At 39.7% G+C, this 24673-nt stretch overlaps 1 protein-coding gene across 2 annotated transcripts in view; it reads left to right on the forward strand.

The window, feature by feature from the left end:
• Nucleotides 1-21427, forward strand: part of bib (MIP channel family protein big brain) — a 93428-nt gene extending 72001 nt beyond the window's left edge. Inside the window, exons 3-6 of one of the 2 annotated variants that reach the window (XM_028315157.1) lie at nt 10699-10897; nt 12807-13174; nt 18501-18688; nt 20948-21427. In XM_028315157.1, the coding sequence (XP_028170958.1) occupies nt 10699-10897; nt 12807-13174; nt 18501-18688; nt 20948-21153 (961 nt within the window). In that variant the 3' untranslated portion in view covers nt 21154-21427. The remainder of the gene's footprint in view (nt 1-10698; nt 10898-12806; nt 13175-18500; nt 18689-20947) is intronic. The other variant, XM_028315158.1, reaches the window with a different exon arrangement.
• The last annotated feature ends 3246 nt before the right edge of the window (nt 21428-24673 follow it).

Raw genomic sequence — 24673 nt, forward strand, 5'->3', positions numbered from 1 at the left:
AGAGAGGTTTATTTTTCAATTTGTGAAATTGCTCTCCATTCTTAGTGGGAATGTTTCATTGTTGGCAACCACAGATAAGGATAGATGCAGCATGTGTCAAAAATTGTATGAAGCCGAGCGTGCCACTTTTTAAACGTCATTAGTGTCATTTTAGCGAATTTTAGTGATTGCCGCAACGTAAAAGTAATCGTATCATCGTACTGCATTTGCAAAGTCATCGAATGATATCGTGTGACTCGATTCGAAAATTAATTAATTCCGATAAAACTGATAATTTGTTAAATACAAAACCAAAAACATCNCATTGTTTTTGCGCATAAGAAGTTTCTTTTAAAACATTTCAGAGATCGCTTCCTAAGGACTTCGTTAGGACTGGTAAATTACACCATTTGGCTTTGTGTTATGTATTGAATTAATTGGTTATGTATTTAAAAAAACAAGATTTCATTTAAATGCTCAGAGAATAAAATACGAGCGCACATTCGCCAGGGTTGCATCGTTTCGTTACAAAATTCCGATGGCCACCTTCAGACAAGCTCCATGATATCATTTATTACATTGTCGCTCGAATCAGATGTGTAGGTATGCAAAATTTTAACTCAAATCAGTTGTGATGTCTAATTCAGCTCGCAAGATTTGTCCCAAACATACAAAAATACTTTTAAAGAATTACAATTTCGATTCGCTCACGAAATTGCATGTCAGGGCTAATCAGCAAAACTTTGAGGTCTGTGAGCTCAATAAATATTCATTCATACTTTGCGGATGTCTCAATTAAGCGTATTTAAGTAATAATTGTTGATTAAGCCATGCGGGTCGCAGGACTCGCCTGATTCATTTAAAACTTGGTACAGTCCTTGTATTAACTTACAAGGTTTGCTTGAGGCTCCCACTTCTATCCTAATACTCATGATACAACTTCCTCTGTGTCAGATTGTTCAATAAAAATAATTCAATATAGAAAAGTTAAATGGTTATGGTTAGTACTCAATTTCTTTAATTTTCCGCGCAACTTTCTTAATTTTTCTTACATAAGAACTACCTGACAATAACAGAAAATCGGTCCAATCGTTTACGCGTCTTCTTCTTGCCGTGTCGACAACAACCCTATACAATGTCCGCCCAAAACTCCGCTACAAGAGTGGCGTTGTAGCTTTCATTATACATAATTCTTCCTGCGTGCAGTTGTTTGGGCACGCAGGCCACGACAACATGTGCGTCATCGGCTGGGGAACACAACTACACTTGCATTCCAAGTTTGAGCCATCCCAGAAACCCCACGTTTACGCATGATGCCGTGACAATATGGGATTAATTTTTAAGTGTTATCTTAAAAATTGTTATTACACAAAATCCTAAAACATTCAAACGTTGTATCTATTTGGTCTTAGCGCTGGACGCAGGCCGCTACCAACCGGGTAACATGGAAAGCATTGGGGGAGGCCTATGTTCAGCAGTGGACGTCCTATGGCTGAGATGATGATGATGATGACTATGATCTATTTGGTAATCATTGCTACTGAAAAGTTATTTTTAGTAACGTATCAAAAAGGCACATCATATCTCCCAACTTTACCGCACAGTTGATCACATTCGCCATTGCTATAATCCCATAACGCCCACAAAAGGGTCTCCTTACCCTAGCTTTGAGGTATTTGATGGATGGATCAGGCAATGTGGTGGAAAATTGGAACGCGTATTCACGCTATCTCGAATATGAGGTGGTAATTTGACTGATAGACAAATACGATGCGCTTTACCTTATGTAGCTTTAGTTTCATTAAGCAGGTTTTTATTAATTATTCTGCAAGCTGGAATCAAGATTTATAATGTTTTTTTTTTCTTTGGATATTGATGAATATGTGGAAACACTGGTCACTGATCCTGAAAGTGCTTCTCGAGCTCTATCAAACGGTATCATTATTATGTTACAGAATAAACTGGACCTATCCGAAAATTCAAAATTTTACAGCTTCCTTATAAAAGACGGCACTTAGAACAATGTTAGATGTGTTAAATAATTGAAATAAGTACTTAATAAATTCTTATAATAAATTATATAAAAATCTTTTATAAAAGTTGTTCATCAAATGAGATGCTTTTCTTTACATACAAAGAGCATGCAAAGATGACAACAATATTCCAACAAAAATGTGGCCTAAAATTAGGAGTTAGCTAATGAGCTTATTTATTTTATATTTATATGTATACAACAGATACGCATCATTATTGAATAATAAAATAAAATTAGAAATAGCTTTTGTCGCGGATAATTTCGTAATAATGACCTAATAGATTTGAAATTAAAATTTAATACATATTTAAGCGTGCAGTGCTCAAACCTGAATAGCAAATCAACGGAACATTAAAATTTAATGCACTCGTGTCCTATCGTGTATCAGTCGCCATAGTGGAGCGAAGTACCGAAGGGTCCCCAGCATTTTGATCATCGTGCTATAAATTGGGCAGTTGACACTATTGGTGAGATTTGGTGAATTCCTTACTGCTGACAAGACAAAGATACATTAAAATAGTTGATATTATTAACCAAATATTTTAAAACACAACTTACACAACACATCATTAGTTTATTCATTTCAGTGGTCGGTAGCGAGCCTACTGGATGCTACTGTCCCCTTTGTACTTGGGCTAACTACATATTTAAAAGTCGCGTTGAATCAAAATGATCTCTATGCCGCCCAAATAGGGTTGGCTCAAATGTTTTGAGATTGAAAAACTATGGTTCCACAAGTGGCACTTGAGCACAATTGAATTTTTAGAAACAGTAATAGATACCCTCGTTTTTTAACAAATGTCGCGCGGTGTTAAAGGGTCGAGTTGAATGCACTGTGGGTCGAGGGCCCATATTGGGGCACTTTAAAAAACGCAACCGTAAATTAAAAGTAATTGTTCGCTCGTTAACTGCGAGGGCTGATCAAATGATTTGTTATCGGGTTCTTGCTGTCGTTTTAGTGAGCTTAAAAATCTGTCGCTTTTGGATGACTTGAAACATCTATTAAAAACAAACAGTATTATTTTCTGGCTTTAAGAGTTGCCTCTCGATCGGCAAGCGAAAGGTCGTGGGTTCGATTCTCACCTTAGGCAGTTCGATTTATGCAAGTTATTTTAAAAATAGTAATACTCATAAATATAATAACTAGATAATTATTTATCCTGAACAATCAAGTTTTATCACCAACAGAGTACCTCTTTAGTAGAACAACGTGTTCGTAATCACTAACAAAACGTTACCTAACTAGTAAACTAGACAAGAGACCACAGCTGTGTAGGTAGCTGTAGGTACTCATAATTTATACCAACAAATTAGTTCTCGTTAAATTATAATTTAATTATCTATTTAAAACGGCACCACCATAATATTATTAGTTATGTAAAGATCCACCTATTTATACAAAGAGATTATTGTGGAAAACGTAAAAAACTTTTTTAAAAATAAAGGCCTACTGTCCACGTAAAAAATAAAACTATCCACAGAGCGGCATATCCTACCAGTCATCTTGCGTTCGTCATGACGTGGTGTGCATGCAATCGTCAAATGACGGTCAGTGGACAGAAGGCCTTAAATATGCTATAAATATGAAATTGCCCACAGCCACACCAAGATACTGATGTTTAAACAAAATCATCATCAAAATCCATTCTGTAGTTTTCGCGTGAAAAAGTAACAAACAAACATCCATACATCAACCGAAACTTTTGCATTTATCGTAATATTATCCTAACCTCAGCTAAAAACAAACGCAAACATGGTTAGTGTTGGTTAGGTAATAATTTGGTTATTTTTTTATCACATTTCGAACCATATTTTTATGTGAAAGCGGACAATGGCTTCGCTAATCCGCGCATTGTTCCTCGAGCGGACAAATAGCCGAATCTGACAGCGGCGGAGGGACAAAAAGTGCGGTCATCGTGACATAAGGTGCGAATGTTCGCGGTCGCAGCCCCTCACTCGTGCCACACTTGACCCTGCATAAATTATGCATATCATCTGTCGATGTGAAACGCCCATATTAATATCTCGCGTGTCATTATGTGATAATGTATGTGCTCGAGAAACCAAACACACTAAATTATTAGTATATCGCTGTGTATCATAAAGGTCATAGCACACTTATCAAACTGGAAAGGCACAGTAAATATCGCCTTTCACCGTGCGGTAAACCGAGGCGATCCGTTTTCGTTACGGTACGGATAAGTGTGCGTTGCAGTACAGAGTTATAAAAAAATATATTTATATAACAAAGAATATTTATTTTACTTATCGCCTCGAGTTGATACGGTTACGATCCGTTTTCAGGTTGATAAAATGTGATTATTCGATCTCAGTTCGGCACCACAAATAATTTGTTTGAATATAATATACCTACTAGCTTTCCGCCCGTGGCTTCGCCCGCGTGGAATTTTGTGTCTCAGAAAAACTTTATCGCGGCGTCCCTGTTTCAAAAACCGGGATAAAAACTATCCTATATCCTTTCCCGGGACAAAAACTATATCTTTGCCAAATTTCATTAAAATCGGTTCAGTGGTTTAGGCGTGAAAGCGAGACAGACAGACAGAGTTACTTTCGCATTTATAATATTAGTATAGAAGTATAGATATTAGTATAGATTGTTGTCAATTACAAGCAAATGATGCAACGCTCGACGGAAACTACTCCAAAGTCAACGCCTTGCATTGATTTTTCTTTGCAAAGCTTACAGAACTCTGAGCACGGAGGCTCTGCCAGTCCTGGCTGGTGTACTGCCGGTCGACTTAGAGGTACAAAGCGTGCGGCTATGTACTTCGCATCAAGGGAAAATATAACCTCCGATTTCGTAATAGCCGCGATCGTTCTAAAATAAGCCGATTATTTGATTCCCGAGACGTCGTTGAAGATGAAGTACTTAATGAATGGCATAAAAGATGGGATACGTCAGTCAAAGGACGTCACTTATATAAATTCTTCCCGAATGTACGCGAACGTCTAAACTAGGTGATGATTAGAAATCGACCATAGCTCGTCGCAGTTCCTTACGGGGCATGGCAACTTTAAACATAAACTTCACGAATTCAAACTAGTTCCGTCTCCTTTTTGCGAGTGTTCCACTGATGATGTCAGTCATGAGCAGTCTGCCCATCATATCTTGTGGGAGTGTGATCTTTAGAAACATGAACGTGATATAATGCTTAATTCAATACAACATACATCTGTTACCGCAATTTATTACACCGATCTTGTCGCAACAAAGAAAAATTTCCGTGCTTTTAAAGGATTTTGTGAAAAATGTTATTGGCAGGTAGTTGCTAATTGCTCATAATATAGGCCTTAATTGATATTTATTGCCCGTGGTGCATAATCTTTTCTTAAAGGTTTTAAACCTTTGTTTGTCACCTGTCATCCGCTTTGCAATGGAGGGAAGTCGAACCTTAATTTCGAACTCCTTTATCCGAAGAACATAGGTTCTTCTGATTAATTTCGTTGCGGGTCCAATGACAGTTTAACTTTCAGACCTTCATTGGTTGTGTTTTTGTGGCGGTCAAGCTGTGGATTCTGGCTACACAGGAGTTGCAGTGGTGGGAACGAGAGGTCAGAATAGTCCCGTAAAGCAAATGATGCAAAAATGAACCCAGCGCAAACAAACACTTTTTTTTGCTAAAAAAAGTAATACCTTATAGCTCACCGGGTACACGTGTGCTTTCTCTACCGATTATTTAACTATCGCAAGTTGGGATCAGCGCTTATTTTCCCCGAATGTTAAAAACATTTTCTATAGTGTAATCGTTTTTACCAAATGATGTACTAACAGAGGAAGCTTCAGTAGCCCCATGGGGCCCCATAGGTACCTACATAAACATTTATACATTTTATCATTATAATAAATAATGTATCTTAAAAGGACGCTTTATGACTTTTGATTAATGTTGTCCTACTCATAAAATATAATAAACATACCTATAAATAAAAAATGTGTCATTTAATTTCTCAAAACTAAATGATTCATTCCTTGATTTATATTCGAAGGAGTCTGTTTTAACGTAAAACGGGCAGTTTTAATTCCATACATTAAAAGTAACATGTAAGCAACATGCTTTTATTCGTGACGAATCGACTTTGTGGTAAATCGAAAATGAGTCCTTAATGGACTTAGTAGATACCTAATGAATAATATTATACTTGTAAAATGGTCTTAACTAGGTAGGTACTTATTGTTGCGGTGAGAACGACAAGTGGTTAAGTGGGAATAGTCGCATTTCCATTGAATTTAAATTCCCATTTCGTGAACTAAAGTCCGATCTTTTTATTTTTTTTTTTATTTTTTTTNCATAAATTTGTGAAGTGTATGAATGAATACATGCATCAGTGTGTGTCTTTTGTTATGAGTAAGTACGGTTCCTTGGGATCGGTATGAGTGCACCACATACAGGGACCATGGTTTTAACTCTTAAAGAGTACATCGCAGGATATGTATTAAAAACAATGCTAATTTATACTTCTTTTACTGCTACTTTATTCTAATTAATTATTTGTTACTTGTGCTGTTAATTATAATTCTCAATCCGTAAATAATTTCTTCTTTCTACCGTGTCGTACTACTGTCCTCGTAAAATCATCGTAACCGATTGTTGTAATCGGATTACATGAACATCACTCGACCATGTATGTCCATTTGGACTAGGGCTTGCAATATCGGATAGTTTTCAACTCCGGAACTGATTTCCGATATTGGGCACTCAACTCCGGAATTCCGGTTCTAGTTCCGGAGTTGGTTAAAAAAAGAAAGCGCCTCCCGACAAACACGTACACGTATGTGGCCTCCTCTTTAGAACCTTGCCTCATCGGCCGTCTGTTCTACGTACTATGTGCCCTGCCCATTGCCACTTTTGCTTTAGCTTGGTAATCCGATGGCTATATGTCAGGCAACTTTAGTTCGTTTACGAATCTCCTCATTTCTGGTTCGATCTCGAAAAGAAACACCGAGCATAGCACTCTCCATACCATGGTGTGCAACTTTGAGCTTATTATAAGGCCTTATAGTAAGAGGCCACGTTTCCGAACCGTGTGTCATCACTACTGGTAACAAACACTGATTGTAGACTTTCGTCTTTAGGCACTGAAGTGTTTTGGTCGAAAAGATGTTATGTAGTTTCCCGAACGCTGCCCAGCCGAGTTGAATTCGACGTATTATTACATCTCCCTGCCTCACAGCTCGCTGCAGAGGAATCGCAGAGGAATCGCAGAGGAATCGCCCTCGTGTTCAGTCAGGCTCAAAGACCTTCTCATAGTCTAAGAACGCTAAGCATATAGGCAAGTTAGACTCTTCGGTCTTCTGTATAACCTGCCGTAGCGTATAGATGCGGTATATGGTAGTGTAAACGTTTCGATAACTGGCTTCCTCGAGAGACTATAAGTCATCGAACCTACGCGCGAGACTATTCGTGATGGCTCTCAAAAACAGCTTGACTCAGAGTCAGAACCCAGATGGGTCTGTAATTCCTTAATAAGGCTTTTACCCCTTTCTTAAAGAAAAACACCACCAAGAATTTGTTCCGTGCCTCTGGCATTATTCCCTGGAGTAAGACGGAGTTACAGTCTATGAAGGACTTTCAGTATCGGCTTATCACCTGCCGCGTTCAGAAGCTCCGAGGTTATTCCGTCATCACCCGGTGCCTTGTTGTTCTTTAGCTGTTTGAGAGCCATCCTAATCACGTAAGGGCTGATGTCCGGCTAATCTTCGGTATAGTGTCGAGTGGCTGTCCTGTGGCTGAGCTATTAACAGGTTTTACTCTATCATCAGCTCTCTTCAGCTGGCTTCGCCCATTAGAGTTGTCTCTAGCGAACATTTTGGAGCTTTAATTGGTCTCGCCCTATTTCCTCTTAATATTATTACTAATAAAGTTGCGAATACATATCTAAGAACCTATTTTGATACTTAAACGTTTTGAAAACTTAAAATAATTTATAAAAAAATTCAATATCGGAATACGATATTGGCTTCAGTTCCGGAATTGAAATATCGGAAAAAATGTATCCGAAATTCCGGAGTTACGAAATTCCGAAATTCCGGTATTCAAGCCCTAATTTGGACATATCGGAATGGCACGCTTTGACGATCAACTTGCTGTATCTACTCTAATCCATATCTGTGTTGGCAACACTTCAGAAATGTCAAAATTCAGTGGAATTAAAAATCAGACTATAGTTGCAAAGTGACCCTTCTGTTACCAAATTTACACTGTGCCAATTGGAACTATCTATTCGTGATTTAAATACGCCCCTCGTAATCGCTTTACAAAAGGCAACGTTAGAAGAACGTTAGAATAGGATTAACTCATTTGATATGTAAAAATCAAACACGTGTGTTTTACCATGCAAATAAACTTTTAAAGTAATGTAGTTACCTAATTGGTTTAATCATTTTATCATCAGTTGAAATAATATTAAACATTTCAATTAGGTACATGTTGTACCTACCTAGCTAGATCCTGTAGCGACTACAGGTAAAAATAAGTCAGTAATCTATTGAAATTCAATTAGGTAGTAGTATTCGAGTAGGTAAGAAGATTTTTCATTTAATTCGTAAATGAACTTTTAGATTAAACATGTTTTTATTTTTAAAAACGTATTGTTAATATGTATTTAAAATCCAGTAGGTAACTCAAAACAAAATCTATGTAGTGTTACCTGTATTTATTCGTATTCCAGTTTTCTTATGTACAAAATCAAACGCTTTATAATAGTACCGCCTCATTTCCTTCCCGCTTGCTTTGAAAGACAGTGGCCTTTCATTTATTTCATTGATAAAAGTTTAATTAAGGCCTCCATAATGTATACGCCCGCAGTCCTTTCACCGGCATAATGAGATCGGCTCTAGGAACGCTGGTTGCCATCAGTACATTATGAAGAGGCTACCCATTCAGATATACTTCGTGCCTGTTCCTCTCGCATTGTATGGTCCACATCCACAAAAAAAATGGCGTCGTGTTCACAAACGGACAAATATCAAGCGGCAGTGTCGATCGCGAAACCTGGATTACGTCGTCATATTTTTCTCAAGTCCAGAATAAGGCTTGAACAGTCTATTACATCTACTGCAATGCATTCCGTTAAAAATAGTGAGTTTGTAAGCTTAGGAACGCCGTTACACTATCGCCTTCGTGAGTTGCAAGAACTAAGTAGGTATAGGTACCTACCTAGGTAGATATCTACTCAACAGAGTTAAGTTTCAGTCGTGCTTGTGTGTGTAGTGTAAGAGATAATGCAGTGACGTTATAGAGAAGTTGGCCACAAATGCCACAATGCTCACAATAGCTATTGAACGCCGACAACTGAATGAAAACGTCTTGTATCCGTTAGAACCAGAGTTCGGTGACAATCAAAGCGATTGTTGTTGGTATTCATACTTGTACATTCATGCATTATAAGTACCTTATGTAACCATACATACCATACTTATACATTTATAGATAATTATGTATCACGCTATATGTAAGTAACTAGGTCGTAGCGAGAAGACTCATTGCTGGGTATTCTGGGATACTAGAAAAGTCATAAAATACACCTGAATACCTACATCCTTTTTTCTATTTCATCATCATCATCTTAGCCATAGGACGTCCACTGCTGAAAATAGGCCTCCTCCCCCACTGCTTTCCATGTTGCCCCATTTTTTTTCTATTTATTAAATAAAAAAAACATTTCATTCTCCACATAATTAATGTGTAGTCTAACGAGATCATTTTGTTAAGAATTTTATTGTATTAGTAGGTATGTAAATTATTATTATAACGAATTAGAAATTTAGAATTATCAAAATTGCAGTTGTAAAAAACATTTTTATATCAAGTCAAGAAAGAAAATGTATGTGCACATTACACACGCTTATTAAACTTGTAATTACTTTCCTAAGTTAGCATAAGAATAATTAAGTTACGTCTAAATATGGTCAGGTCAGGGTACAAGATATCGACCGCGCCACAAAAATACCCTGACACGCGCCGAGTCGCCGGTCCTGCCTAAAAATAGTTGTGTCCACCGCAACCCTTAAGTATTTAAGCCACAATTTATACTTATTTTTTAATAAAATTAACGAAATATTTGTCACATTAAATAGGTACCATAGTGCTTACAAATCGTTAAATATTTTGCTCTTAAGGAGCCTCTATATGTCTGATAACTTTTTACCCTACCAGCGCTTCGAAACCAACATTTGGCAAGTGCTGAGAAGAAGGCGGAGGCTTTTGTAAAATCAACATTTACCTGTAATGGTATTCCAGGATTTGTTTTTCTTTCAAATCCAATCGAGTTTCTTAACCACAATGAGATTATAAAGTTTATTATTTGACAAATGTGTTACAGAAATTAACTTATCTACTAGACTTATGTAGATATTATATGTACATGTGGTAACACATCCCACTACGTAATCCACATATTGATATTATTATTTTTTTCATTTATTATCATTTTACAAAGGAAGTTCTTAAACATATTACAATTAAATGCATTGGCATAAACCAATATGAAATCATGTAATATTAAGCGAGGCTATTACAATTAAGGTAGGTTATCCCTTTCTATGATCTGAGGTTATACCTTATAAACACGGTGTAGCGTAAGTTTGAGATGACTTCGAGATAAATCGAATGCAACTCTTAAACCTTAAAAAATATAACTGAGATATGTTTTGTTGGTTCCAGGGTGAGCGTGCCGGGCTACGCCGGCAGCCTGTCGGCGGCGCTGCCCGGCGCGGGCGCGGCGGCGTGGGAGCGGCTGGGCGCCGAGCTGGTGCTGTCGGCGCTGGTCACCGCCGCCTATTTCGCGGCCATGCGGCGCCGCTGGACCGGCGCGGCGCCCGCCCTTCTCGGCGCCGCCTACACTGCTGCCAGCCTCGTCTCTGTGAGTTCGTTCGTTCATTCGTTACAGCCTAATGACGTCCACGGTTGGACAAAGGCCTCCCCCAAGGTTTTCCACAATGCACGGTCCTGCGCTGCCCGCTTCCAGGCTCTTTCCGCGACCTTTACCAGATCGTCGGTCCACCTAGTAGGAGGCCTGCCCACGCTACGTCTTCCAGCCCGTGGTCGCCACTCGAGAACTTTTCTGCTCCAACGGTCATCGTTCTCTGTGAGTATACACTAGCTTTTGCTTGCGACTTCCATCTAAATCAGCGTTTCTTAACCTTTTGTGTTAGGACCCCTTAGGAAATCAACAATTTTAAGGACCCCTATAATAATGAGCTCCAGCATAGAGCGAGATCTAGTTACATTATTTGGATAATATATCTATGGTGAGAACTTAACAAAGGGCTCAGGTAGCCGCCAGGTAGACACCATTGTGGAGTAATTGCAGGACCTTCGTCCCAATGCCGTTTTTGTGCACGCTCGCTTCCGTTCCACTCCCTGCTCTGAATAGGAATTGTACAAAGTCCAATACACTTGTGCGTATCACGAAGCATTCCTTTATGTTTTCATATTTATATAATATACGTATTACTCCAGACGGCTTTAAATTAGAAATTTGCGGCTTACCTGCCCGCGATCCAATTTCCGCAAAGTGTCAATGGCTCCGTAAAAAAAATATTAAAATCAAAGATGTTTTTGGTATCTAGGTATTTGTATAGTGGGAAGGGATAGGGCTAGGATTAAAGAACAACAATTATTTTTATTTTTACCTCAGCCATAGGTTTTACAAGTAACCAACATTTAACGTTTCAGCTTCAACATGTATGTTCCTCAAAAAATATACCTAGTTCAAGCTTGAACTAGACTACACAAATTTTATAATGTAGCTTCTGAAATAATGCATCGCAAAGTATTATTCTTTTATAAGATTTTAAACATTCGCGTTCCGTTTCAACTAACTTACTATTTAATCGTATTATTTTATTATGAACAATAGGCCAGTCAACGAATAGGTACATAATAATAAAGGGAAATGCTTGGAAAGTTAGAACACAACTGTAACTACGCATTGTAGGATGAACCATCTTCGAGCGCACCATCGCCGCGGCCGCCAAGACAGCTATGAGTCGAAGCGGTCGCCATGGCCGGAATCGGCCGGATGAATAAAAAAACTCATTTATTTTTGCAAAGAGGCTTTTAAAAAGCACTTTTACACGTCACAGTATTAACCCTACCACTGATTCGGGATAATAAATGGGCCAGTGCTAAGAAGAAGCAGCGCAAGAAACTCAGTCACTATTGTCAGCCTCCTTTTCAAGGGTTTATAGTCTTTAAAATATACAAAATATAGTCATAAGTATTGATGCGAATTAGGAAGTTAAGCTTCGGTCAAACCGATCGCTGCACGCCGGCTGATCGCGTGTGATCGCGTTGATTTGGCCGAACCTTAAGTCTGATCGCCATGCCATGCCATCGCTGCACGCGGCTGTTCGCGTGTGATCGCGTTGGTTTGGCTGAACCTTTAAACATTCCAAACATTTTTATCATAATAATCATCAACTTTAAGTAACCCTTTTTCATTATGGTGCTTTTAATATGTTTTTATTAAGGTGCCTTTAATCATAATCATAATTTCTTATCATCATATCTTTAATCATAATCGTCGGCCGTTTGGTGTAGTGGTTCAGAACGGATTACTATGCCGAGAGATCCCGGGTTCGATTCCCGGCCGGGCAGAAATTAAAATTAATGATGAATTTTAGTTTCTGTGACGGGTCTGGGTGTTTTATATGTATATTTATATCCGTTGTCTAGTACCCATAGTACAAGCTTTGCTTAGTTTGGGGCTAGCGGCGCAGTGTAAAAATGTCCAAGGATATTTATTTATATTCTCATCACACTTCCAGATGCCCTCGCTGAACCCCGCGCGCTCGCTGGGCCCGTCGTTCGTGCTGTCGCGCTGGGACAGCCACTGGGTGTGCTGGGTGGGCGGCGTGGGCGGCGGCGTCGCCAGCGCGCTCCTGCACGAATGGGGCTCGCGGAGGCCTCGTACCGGCGCCGGATCGCGCGCGTCGTCGCCGCGGGACCTCGACGAGCTGGACAAGCCGGCTTTCCCGCACCACTACCGGCACGCGGCCACGTACTGCGCGGCGGCGGCGCCACGCCCTGACACCGCGGAGCCGCTGTACTCCGGCACCAAGTCGCTGTACTGCCGCTCGCCGCCGCCCGCGCGCCACCCGCTGCACAGGTCAGCCGACGGCCCGGCATGCTGCACGTAATTATGACAGTGTTATAATACCGCAGCGCACCGCAGCATGTGCTCATGGAGTAAGGCGGCCAACCGTCCCGCATTCTGCGGGACCGTCCCGTAATGACAGTTGCAATTCCGCATTGCAATATTTAATAAAATAGTCCCGCAAATCGTCCGAGGCGTCCCGTATGTCCCGCATTCCTCGTTTCCCATCGTTTTGCTCGCATAAAAGTATTCCACATCAAAATACAAATGACGAGACGCGGCGCGACGTTGCTACCGCAGAATAATATGATCAAGCGTGTGTGTGTGTACGGCTGTTATTAAATGTTAATTCGGTAGTAGTGTTGTTTGTTTCTAATTTAAGTACACCATTAACAATTCCAACAAATCCTAAGTCTTATTGTGGATAGGGGTGGGTGTCCCGCATTGACTTATTATAAAGTTGGCCGCCTTATCATGGAGTGCAGTAGCGTGGAAGAACAACGGGCTCAATTTCTTCGATCACCATCGTCGCTACAGGAGGCCTGCAGCAGCCTAGTCAGACGGGCTGCTCGCCTTCTGGGGGGATCTGGGGTGGTTGGAGTAGGAAGATAAACCACAAATCGCGCACAATGGCCCAATCATGAGGCTAAGTGCGGTATTCGATTGCCCCGCAAAACTAACTAACTAACCGCAGTGCGTTATCATTATCTTTTTAACACGCTTTTATTAGGTCGTCGTAAGTAACGAACTACGAATGGAATCTACACACTTCCAATTCTTGTATCATCATGAAAAGATACAATACAATATTATGGTAGCATCGAGCTGGTCGGCGTGTTGAGGAGGCCGTTAGTGCCTTTGATTTGCGGAAAGTGTGTTGATATAATTGTGTTTGATGTATAAAATACACAGAGCTGAGATCTAAATAATTTCTGATCTCCTAAACGAAACGGCGGAATCGCATCGAGTTTGGGTTCATTGGATTTGTCTTTGGAGCACTTTAGTGGTAGATGATGTCCAGGGTCCTGATGATGGAATCAGGAAGATTTTTGACCTTTTAGTGCAGTAATTAAAGCATCTTTTTAGTTTTTTCAACTATTAATGTTTAATTATTAGTTGTTTCGACTGGTTTCCTCATATTAATTTAAACGGCAGTAAAAGGAACCTAAGCAGGAATTAACAACGTTTATAAACTTTTGTATTTTGTGGTTTTTATTACAAACAACAAACTTAAACAACAGAGATTTTCTATATAATTTTATGATCAAGTCACCGCTTTCGAATTAGCATGTGACGGGCGAGTGTGAATTCGACCAGTGTATCGGTCGGTAAAGTCTCTATTTTTTCTTTTCGTCCCTTTTTAGGGTTCCGTTGTCCTGACAAGGAACCCTTATTAGCTTTTTACTTCGATTGATTGCATAGCATGTGTTTTGTGAAGGTGGTGGATTCGCGTGTTTATTTTTTGTGTTTATTTATTCTTTAGACCATTGTTATTGCTCCAAATGTCAGGTTTACTTCAGCATGCTACATTATGGTTTTAAGATACCATATTGTTCTTACTCATATTCATTTATTTGTATAGTGTTTAACCGGATTGTGTATTATGAAACCGATAAAACCCCGTGAATGCGACGCAACAATGTTACAAAACTGAGGCTCAAAAAACTCTATTTAAACTTATACCCGTACTACTCGTACCTACTAAATATCGCATTTGCCGGTTCAAATCTCTACTTCTCTACTACTGAATCTCTACTTGAGTACAGCGATTCAGTTCTGAGAAATCTTTTCAGCGTCGCCACACAATAGGTACCTACACCAAATGAAGGTTTACCTACTACCTACCAAAAGATACAAGCTGCAAGTTCTGATAAATGTAGAGTTCTAAATGAATAAGAAAACTTGTTTCATACGTAGGCTAGTTTCCTAAAAGACTCCATTTAGTCCGCCAGTTACCTATAGCATCAAAAAATATTGGGCTTATTTAGATTTATTTGTCAATCAAATATTGGATAATTTGCGTTGAAGTTCCGCGTTTTACCACGTATCTAGGCATAGTGACTTCACTTACTCTCTCACGAGCCTCTACTTTTGAGCTTGCTTAAGCCATAGCTTAGGCCAGCTTAGGCGCTCTTCTTAGCCCTATTGTCCCGACCTTCTTATGTCCCGCCGTGTAGAGCGGGACGTCCCGCGGAAGGCGCCTTGGTCGTTTCTAGTACCCAAGACGCCGACCACTATGCGGCAAAGGGGCACCCCAGGTTTTTAGTGGGTTCGAGCCTCACCTGCCGTTCCCCCGGCGATACGTATGGACTGTGGATAGGCCATTTTTCAAAAAAAGGCGCTCTTCTTAGGTATCTGTCAATTTGGGGTGTGTAATGTATGATATAACTACATATCATATAATACTTAGAGGATATAACATCAAATTATATAAAATCGTTTAATATAATAATTATTTACNTAAAGCTTAATTATAGGAGAAATTATTTAACTCATGAAATTATTTACTAGGTCATGTATTTCAGAATACTTTGAGGAGGAATCTAGTCTGAGTATGAAATTGTACAATATACTAGATATTGTACTGTCTACTTCTGGACCTTTCTTTGATTTAGTTAAGTAAGGAAGAAATGACTTAAAGGTCCTGATAAACTAGTAAAGGGTTGATGATATAAATAAATAAACATTTCAGCGGGTTATGTACTCAGTTCCATTAGTTTANAGGGCATGAATATCGGAATCTCGGAATCTCGTAATATCGGAATCTCGGAAGATGAGATCCGATATTACAATTCCGATATTGAGCGACCCAATATCGTAATATCGGAATCAGATAAAGGTTTTAGTTGAGACTTTAAACAAAGCGTTAAAACGCACCAGAACCTGCTATAAAGCTCAAAGTACATGATTGGCAAGACTAATGATTTTCTCATGTCTCTCAACATCACTTTTTGTCCCACTGCAAATAATTATTAACCATAAAATTTTCTAAACAATTTTAGCACTTGCCGTACTTGGTCTTAACAATGAAAAACGACATCTCAACTCCCTTCCAAACATTAATAAAATTGGACTATGGCCCGTTAGTTCTGCGAACTATGTGCCCTGCCCATTGCCACTTCAGCTTGCTAGTCCGTCGGGCTATGTCAGCGACTTAGCGTTCGTAAATAGGACTTCTCATTTCTGATTCGAACTCGTAAAGAAACACCAAGCACAGCCCTCTTCATAGCACGCTGTGCAACTTTGAGAGGCCACGTTTCCGAGCCGTATATTATCACTGGTAACACACATTGTTTGAAGACTTTCGTCTTTAAGCACTGAGGTATTTTGGATGAAAAGATGTTGTGTTGTTTCCCGAACGCGGCCCAGCCGAGTAGGATTTGACGATTTACCGCTTTCTCGAAATTGAATCTAGTTAGCTGAATCGTTTATCCGAGGTTGACATACTTGTCAACAATTTCGAAAATCAGGCTCCCAACAGAAAATAGGTAGCGCGGAACATGGTCATAAGCTTCGTTTTGGCCATGTCCAAGGCCTACCTGTTGGGAGACTCGATTAGGTCTTCGAGCATTGTGCCGAGGTCTTCCAGCGATTCTGCCCTAGTAAGCAAAACTGACGGCCGATGGGGCAGCAAGTTTCTGGAGTGGAGGCCACGTACCGAAAAGCGCAGCATAAGGCTGCCATCCACAAGGTGGACCGACGACCTCATAAAGGTAGCAGGAAGGCGCTGGATGCAGGCCGCCACCAAGCGGCCATTGTGGAAATTATTGGGGGAGGCCTATGTTCAGCAGTGGACATCATATGGTTGAAATGATGATGACGCCCCGTGGTTTTGTGAGTTGTACATCGATATCCAAAAAGCAACAAATTACAAGCACATTCAAGTTTTTTTACCACTGTCTAATATTTTTGTAACATGTGACTTGAATGACTCTACAAATCGTTCCGCCAGTATTGGTTGAAGGAGTAAAAGTTTGTTTGATACATACCTGTTTTACAAAAACACTTAAATTCTTTGCTAGTCCATTTCCATAATTGGCCCATTATCAGTTACCAAAATGAAATGATTACCCATAACATACAAAATGGTTTTAAATACTTCAATTTTATAATTTTAAGAAGTGCTATTTTGTACTAAATTAAAGATTTTGATTAAAATCATTATTTTACTGTATACAATCGAGAAATTATACGAATACTAGCTTTCCGCCCGCGGCTTTGCCCGCGTGGAATTTTGTCTGTCACAGAAAAACTTTATCGCGCGCGTCCCTGTTTCAAAAACCGGGATAAAAACTATCCTATGTTCTTTCCCGGGACTCAAACTATCTCTATGCCAAATTTCATCAAAATCGGTTGCGAGGTTTAAGCGGGAAAGCGTANTTACCTATACGCCGAAAAAAGATTTGTTCAAATCGGTTCATAATTGGCGGAGTTATCGCGTAACAAACATAGAAAAAAAAAAAAAACATACGGGTCGAATTGAGAACCTCCTCCTTTTTTTTGAAGTCGGTTGAAAATTACATCAAATGAGTCTTAGATTAAGTAAGGTTTATATCAAATGTCTTTATGCGTTGTGATTGGTATCTGAAATGATATTATTAGAAATGATTTATTATATGAAGTAAACATTATATGTTAAAAAATTATATCAAGTGTTATTATAACATACGTTTATTATACAATATGAACGTTATTGAAATGAATTTATATCATATAAACTTTATAAACTGTCACGCACCCGTCAATTTGAGTATCAATTGCGGGCATTTGGCCGAAAATAGAATTGTAAGCGCATGAAAAGAGTCACTATTGAAGTTAGCAAACGTGTCCTTGCCGAAAGCAAGCTAAAGTTTACATATTTATCAGGTTACAGTTATGTTCGTTTCAGAATCTAACTTACCTAAAAAACCGCTTAGGTGTCATGACAACCGGAACTTCATGACAACCGGAACTTCGTTTAGGTTGGTTTAGGTTCGTTTCAGAACCTAACTTAATGAATCATGTTAAAGTTAAATTGTTCTAGAGAGTCTATTAAAAAAATACTGTTTGCAAAATGAGTGAGTTTGTTGCAAACATTTAATCTATACTATCTATACTATTAAAAATGCGAAAGTACTGTCTGTCTTGCTTTCGCGCCTAAACCACTGAACCGATTTTGATTAAATTTATCATATATATAGTTTGAGTCCCGGGAAAGGACATAGGATAGTTTTTATCCCGGTATGAAACAGGAACGCGCGCGGTACAGTTTTTCTGTGACAGACAAAATTCCACGCTGGCGAAGCCGCGGGCGGAAAGCTAGTGTTAGATAAGCTGGACGGACTAAATCGAACTGTTTTTTACCTTGAAATCATCTCTATTGCAGGTCCCAATCAGTGTATAGTAAAGGCAGCGCGGCGACGGCGGCGACTGCGGCGACGGCGACGGCGGGCGCGCTGGCGCCGGCGCAGTCGCTGCTGCTGCGGCCGCATGCGCACGCGCACCTCGCGCACAACCAGAACGCGCACAACGCGCAGCGCGACCCTGCCTACGGCGCGCGCCCAGGGCCCGCTGGTCAGTATTCATTAAGTCTTATGACTAATTTAGTAGAGTGACTCGCCTTTAGTAACTAAACTACTCATCATCATCATTTAAGCCATAGGACATCCACTGCTGAACATAGGCCTCCCCTAATGCTTTCCACGTTGATCGATTGGTAGCGGCCTGCATCCAGTGCTTCCCTGCTACCTTTAGAATGTCGTCGGTCCACCTTGTAGGTGGACGTCCCACGCTGCGTTTTGCGGTACGCGGCCTCCATTCCAGAACCTTGCTGCCCCATCGGCCGTCAGTTCTGCGTACTATATGCCCTGCCCATTGCCACTTCAGCTTGCTAATCCGTCGGGCTATGTCAGCGACTTTAGTTCGTTTACGGATTTCCTCATTTCTGATTCGATCTCGTAAAGAAACACCAAGCATAGCCCTCTCCATAGCACGCTGTGCAACCACGTTTCTAAACTAACTAAACTACTCGCTACTGACCAAACAGTAGAAGTAGAAGCTACGTACGGAGTTGTAAAACAGCACGGTAGCGTAGATGTGTGATGTTCAACATCATGGCGCTTTAACGAAAAGCTTATATTGTTCTCAATATTTGTAAGTCGTAAATTCGTAATAACCCTACTGTCGCACTCGCCTCGGTTGACCTTATGGTGGCCATACNTAACAGACGGACTAAATCGAACTGTTTTTTTACCTTGAAATCATCTCTATTGCAGGTCCCAATCAGTGTATAGTAAAGGCAGCGCGGCGACGGCGGCGACTGCGGCGACGGCGACGGCGGGCGCGCTGGCGCCGGCGCAGTCGCTGCTGCTGCGGCCGCATGCGCACGCGCATCTCGCGCACAACCAGAACGCGCACAACGCGCAGCGCGACCCTGCCTACGGCGCGCGCCCAGGGCCCGCTGGTCAGTATTCATTAAGTCTTATGAGTAATTTAGTAGATACTCGCCTTTAGTAACTAAACTACTCATCATCATCATTTAAGCCATAGGACGTCCACTGCTGAACATAGGCCTCCCCTAATGCTTTCCACGTTAAGATAAGATAAGATAAGATAAATTTATTAAATAAAAACTTAGCCTAAATACAAGAAACTTAAATGGGACTATGAAATTATTTGGTTAGTAACAATATGTTAATTAAGGTAGTATACCTAAACTAAGCAAAAATGTTTGCCTGTGTTTTAGGTATCCATACTAATTATTATGTAAGTTAGTGCTTATTAAACAGATATTATAAATAATTACACCAAAACAATGTTGATAAAGGTAAAGGTTGACAATTTTGTTACATAAATAAAATTTTGCTGACAGGATGTTTATTTATAGCTAGCATACCTAAAGTAAGTAATTTAACTAATAACTATTAACAGGTTTTCTGTGTCATCATATGTTTTACCCTTGAGCCATTTCTGCAGTGCATATTTACATTCTTTGCTGTTCATTGGGTATATACAGAGATACTTGTTTATACTGTTGTACAAAAAGCTTCCTAGAAAACAAAAGAATTGGTTGATCGATTGGTAGCGGCCTGCATCCAGTGCTTCCCTGCTACCTTTAGAATGTCGTCGGTCCACCTTGTAGGTGGACGTCCCACGCTGCGTTTTGCGGTACGCGGCCTCCATTCCAGAACCTTGCTGCCCCATCGGCCGTCAGTTCTGCGTACTATATGCCCTGCCCATTGCCACTTCAGCTTGCTAATCCGTCGGGCTATGTCAGCGACTTTAGTTCAATAAGTATTGCTATTAAACCAGTGTACATCACGCGTTTAACTTTTTGAAAATGACAGGACAATTGGCCTATGCACGCGCAGTGATCGCCATCGCCGACGCGATCTGCACGCGAAGTTTCAACCACACCAACGCCTACAGATCGCGACTTAAGACAGTTAGCGCGACCTGTCATTGGCCTTTGATCACGCGCCGGCGATGGCCATCTACTGATAAAATAAATAAAAAATTGTTTGTTGTCGCGTTGGTGTGGTTGAAGCATTAGTTTGGTTGAAGCTTTGCAAACTCTCACGAGATTAGGCGTTGGGAGAGCTCAAAAAGAGTGTTTCGGTTTCGATTGACTATAATCATTTATCATCATTCGAACTCCTCCTATGTTCTTCTGATTAATTTCGTTGCGGGTCCAATGACAGTTTAACTATCCCCCGGGACAAACTTGACCTTTATTGGTTGGGTTTTTGTGGCGGTCAAGCTGTAGGATTTGTAGGAATAGTCCCGGTATATCTATCATCCCATGTAATAATTGAACTAATGATTGTTTCCCAGGTGCAGCAGTGTCGGAGCGGCGAGAGTCGGTATACAGCTCGGGCGCGGGCAGCGCCAGTATGGGCGCCGGCGTGGGCACTGGCTTGGGCACTGGCTTGGGCGCAGGGGCACGGCGCGGCGCCCTGCCGTCCGACGACAGCGCCTACGGCAGCGGCACCTACCGACCCTACCGACCACACCCCCACACGCCGCCCGAACATTACTAGCGACGCGCCTCGCAGCACAACATTGCGCTGCTCTTCGACGTCTAAACTCGTCGACATCGAAACTAATTAGTGCACATCCCGAATGTGATCGGAACTCCTTCGAGCTCATTTGTCAAACGAAACCTACGGAGGGACCGTACTCGACGCTAGTGACGTTTATAAATGCCAAAGTGTCTGACTATTAAAGTGCACGCAGATAGACTAATGCCCGTATTCACAAACGATGCTTGCTTTAGTGAAGCAGCAAATCGAACGCACAGCGTTGAATAGAGCTCTGTGATTGGTTCGTGCGTCACCTTGTGCGTCCACGCTCACTGTGAGACCCCATAGTAATGTTTGTAAATACGGGCATAAGATAATAATAATAATAATTTCGCAATGGCAATTCTTTTGCACGGGCAATGGCACATGAAGCTACCTCTGTGGCATCATATTGTGGGTGTAAGTAAGCTGCTATTTTGTAACAAAAGTGTGTAGTATGATGTGCTGTCGACAGAACAAACTTATCAGTGGTGTTTTAGAAGAAGAAACACAGTATAATAATAAATTCTTTTGTAAAAACAAACAATATCTTACCCTAAACGCTTGACGTAAGGCGCGCGCACGGATGACTTTTTTGTCGCCGTGACAGTATTATCCGTGATAGTAAAGTATATCTGTTTCTTTTACACCTTTACAAAATTAAATAGAAAAAGCGAGACATATACATATTATACTCTCACGGTGACAAAAGTCAACCGCGCGCGCGCGCCGTTGTTAACTGCTTCGCGTCGAAAACCAACAAAGATATGATTAGTATAGATTATAGATACCTATTTAGATATGTATCTATGTCAGTATAAACTTAGTCGTTTTAATAAGAATATTTCTCGTTCTTATCCTGTCGCTTTAACTGACCTAACCACTGTGGCATCATACATCACATAGACTGAAAAATTAATTTAATTAACTTACATGCCAACGAATAATTATGAATATTTTGGAAAATATTTCAATTACAACTTAGTATTTAATGTTGATAAGCAACTACAATAAATACAATAATGTTCTTACGTTTTAAGCATAGTATGAAAATAGTTTACAATCTTGTAATAAGCTTTTACCTTAGATTAATAAAACCTAGATGGATAGTCTTCATACAAACGCTTCGTCAAGAGTGAGGCAAAAATCTTATGTCATTAGTGTCAATTTTGTTGGGGAGTGTAGACAGTGAAGGCGATTTTCCCGAAAGTAGGGAAATTTTTAATACGTTTTTAATTATTTTATAACTAACAAAAACAAAACGCATCATGTACTTACTTATTTATTGAATTNATCGCGTGCACCCCTATTTCATGTGCAAATGAGTGTGTTAAATATCGCCGATATGTTCCTTGCCTATGGCTTCAGCTATCTGTCACAGTTTAAATCGCTGATCTCTAAAGCGAGATTCTTTAAATTTTCATTATTTTATTCGTTAATGGCGAAATCTGGCCGCCCTGACTTGAGGTCATCTTTTAGCGACTCCCTGCCATGCTTGAACTATCGGATCCAATCTTTCATGATAGCAAATGAAGGCCCAGACTCCCCATAAACTGTAGACATCTCTTCAAATGTTACCGTCAGCGTTTTGTTCCTCTTTTTGAGGAATTTTATGACAACTGTGTACTTCAATTTCGTACATTGCGCGGATAACTGAGACTTGATGATGTTTACGGATTAATTACTAAAAGCGTGATGACGCTAATGAAATGAAATTTTGTACATATACTAAGGAGGTTATTGGCAAATTAATTAAATTTAGTGCGAGTGAATAATAACACTTGAAGATACTTAGGCTCAAAACTTTTCAGCCGCCCCTCGTACTTAACAAAGAGACCACGTGATTTACATTTTAATGTATTGTATAAAAACTCCCATAAAAAAGACGTGGTTTTTTGCCATTTTTTACTCAATATTATTATAACAAAACTAGCTTTCCGCCCGCGGCTTCGCCCGCGTGGAATTTTGTCTGTCACAAAAAAACTTTATCAGGCGCGTTCCTGTTTCAAAAACCGGGATAAAAACTATCCTATGTCCTTTCCCGGGACTCAAACTACCTCTATGCCAAATTTCATTAAAATCGGTTCTGTGGTTTAGGTGTGAAAGAGAGACAGACAGACAGAGTTACTTTCGCATTTATAATAAATATTAGTATAGATTGTCGTACGGAACCCTTCGTGCACGAGTTCGACTCGCACTTGGTCGGTTGTTTGCAAGATTGCATGCGTACGAGTTGCACCGCCCGGCTCCACTTTTTTCCTTTGATCTAGTAGAACTTGTATAAAATTTTATAATAAAATACCTACATTATTATAATGTCTAAATTTAATTAGATAGAATTTTAAATTACTTTCTCGACAAAATGTACATACGTTGTTATTGTGAAAGTTTTAAAATTAATTACTACGTAGTTGTCATCATGAAGTGAACCCTATTGACTATATTGTATGTGGACCAAATAGTGGAAAATTTTAGCCAAAAATAAAACGAAATGTTATTTGTACCTGTTAATTAGATTTAGTTTTACTTTTAATTATTAAGCCTACTATACTCTACATCTGGTTTTTCGTACAGATTTTTAAAATAAAGCCCGGGTTTCTTTTTTTATTTTAAAGCTTTCGTCAAAAGCGAAGAAATTGAAATAAAAATATTTTTTTAGTTCATCAGAAAAGTACCTTATTCAAGTCCACAATCCCCGGTTAATAATATTAACGTATTCCTTAGGATGTTTTTAATATCGTGTGGTCATCATGGACGCGGGTTTGCCACGCATGCGTGACACCTGCAATTTGTCCTTTAAAACTTAAGATATGGGAGGAGGGAGGAGGCTCATAGTCCAGCAGTGGACTGTAAAGGGCTGTTGATGATGAAGATATGGGCAACCGCAAATTAATTTACAGTATGCTTTGCAGTTAACTGTAGGTATGTACTTCCGTATTTTTGTCTAGGAACGAAGTAAATTAAATTATCTATGTGTGCCAAATTTAAAACCGCGCGCAGCTGATAAAAATAATTGATTTAAAAACGAATGATTTTTGTTACTGATTCTGAATCGCTCCTCCACGCTGTATGTAGGTACCTACCTTTATGTATTTACGAGTAGTACCTACCTATTGTTTGTCGTAATTCACGCATTACGTGATAATGAAATCCGCGATATTAAAAACACACTTATATAGGTTTACAGTTTAAATAATTAAAACCATACCTTGTTTTAATGATAACAAATCAGTCGTTCGAAAAACCAGAGAATAAGTTTAGCATAGTGCCATATTATAGGTATTACGTAATACGAACTTCCAGTTTGAAATTATGGCGATAAGCTAAAATTATGTATAATACCTACTTAATAAGCTTTAATCCCGGCTCATATTTAGTGTTAATAATAGTANAATAACTAGTAGGTAATACAATAATTTTAAAGATTTCTGGAATTTTTTACCAATTTATGCAGTATAACATTAAGGACCGTTGCGCGTTGTTATAATAAGTAGGTATG

Source organism: Ostrinia furnacalis, unplaced genomic scaffold (genome assembly GCF_004193835.3).
Source record: "Ostrinia furnacalis isolate ACB-3 unplaced genomic scaffold, ASM419383v2 OfSCF5047, whole genome shotgun sequence".
Taxonomy (NCBI): domain Eukaryota; kingdom Metazoa; phylum Arthropoda; class Insecta; order Lepidoptera; family Crambidae; genus Ostrinia; species Ostrinia furnacalis.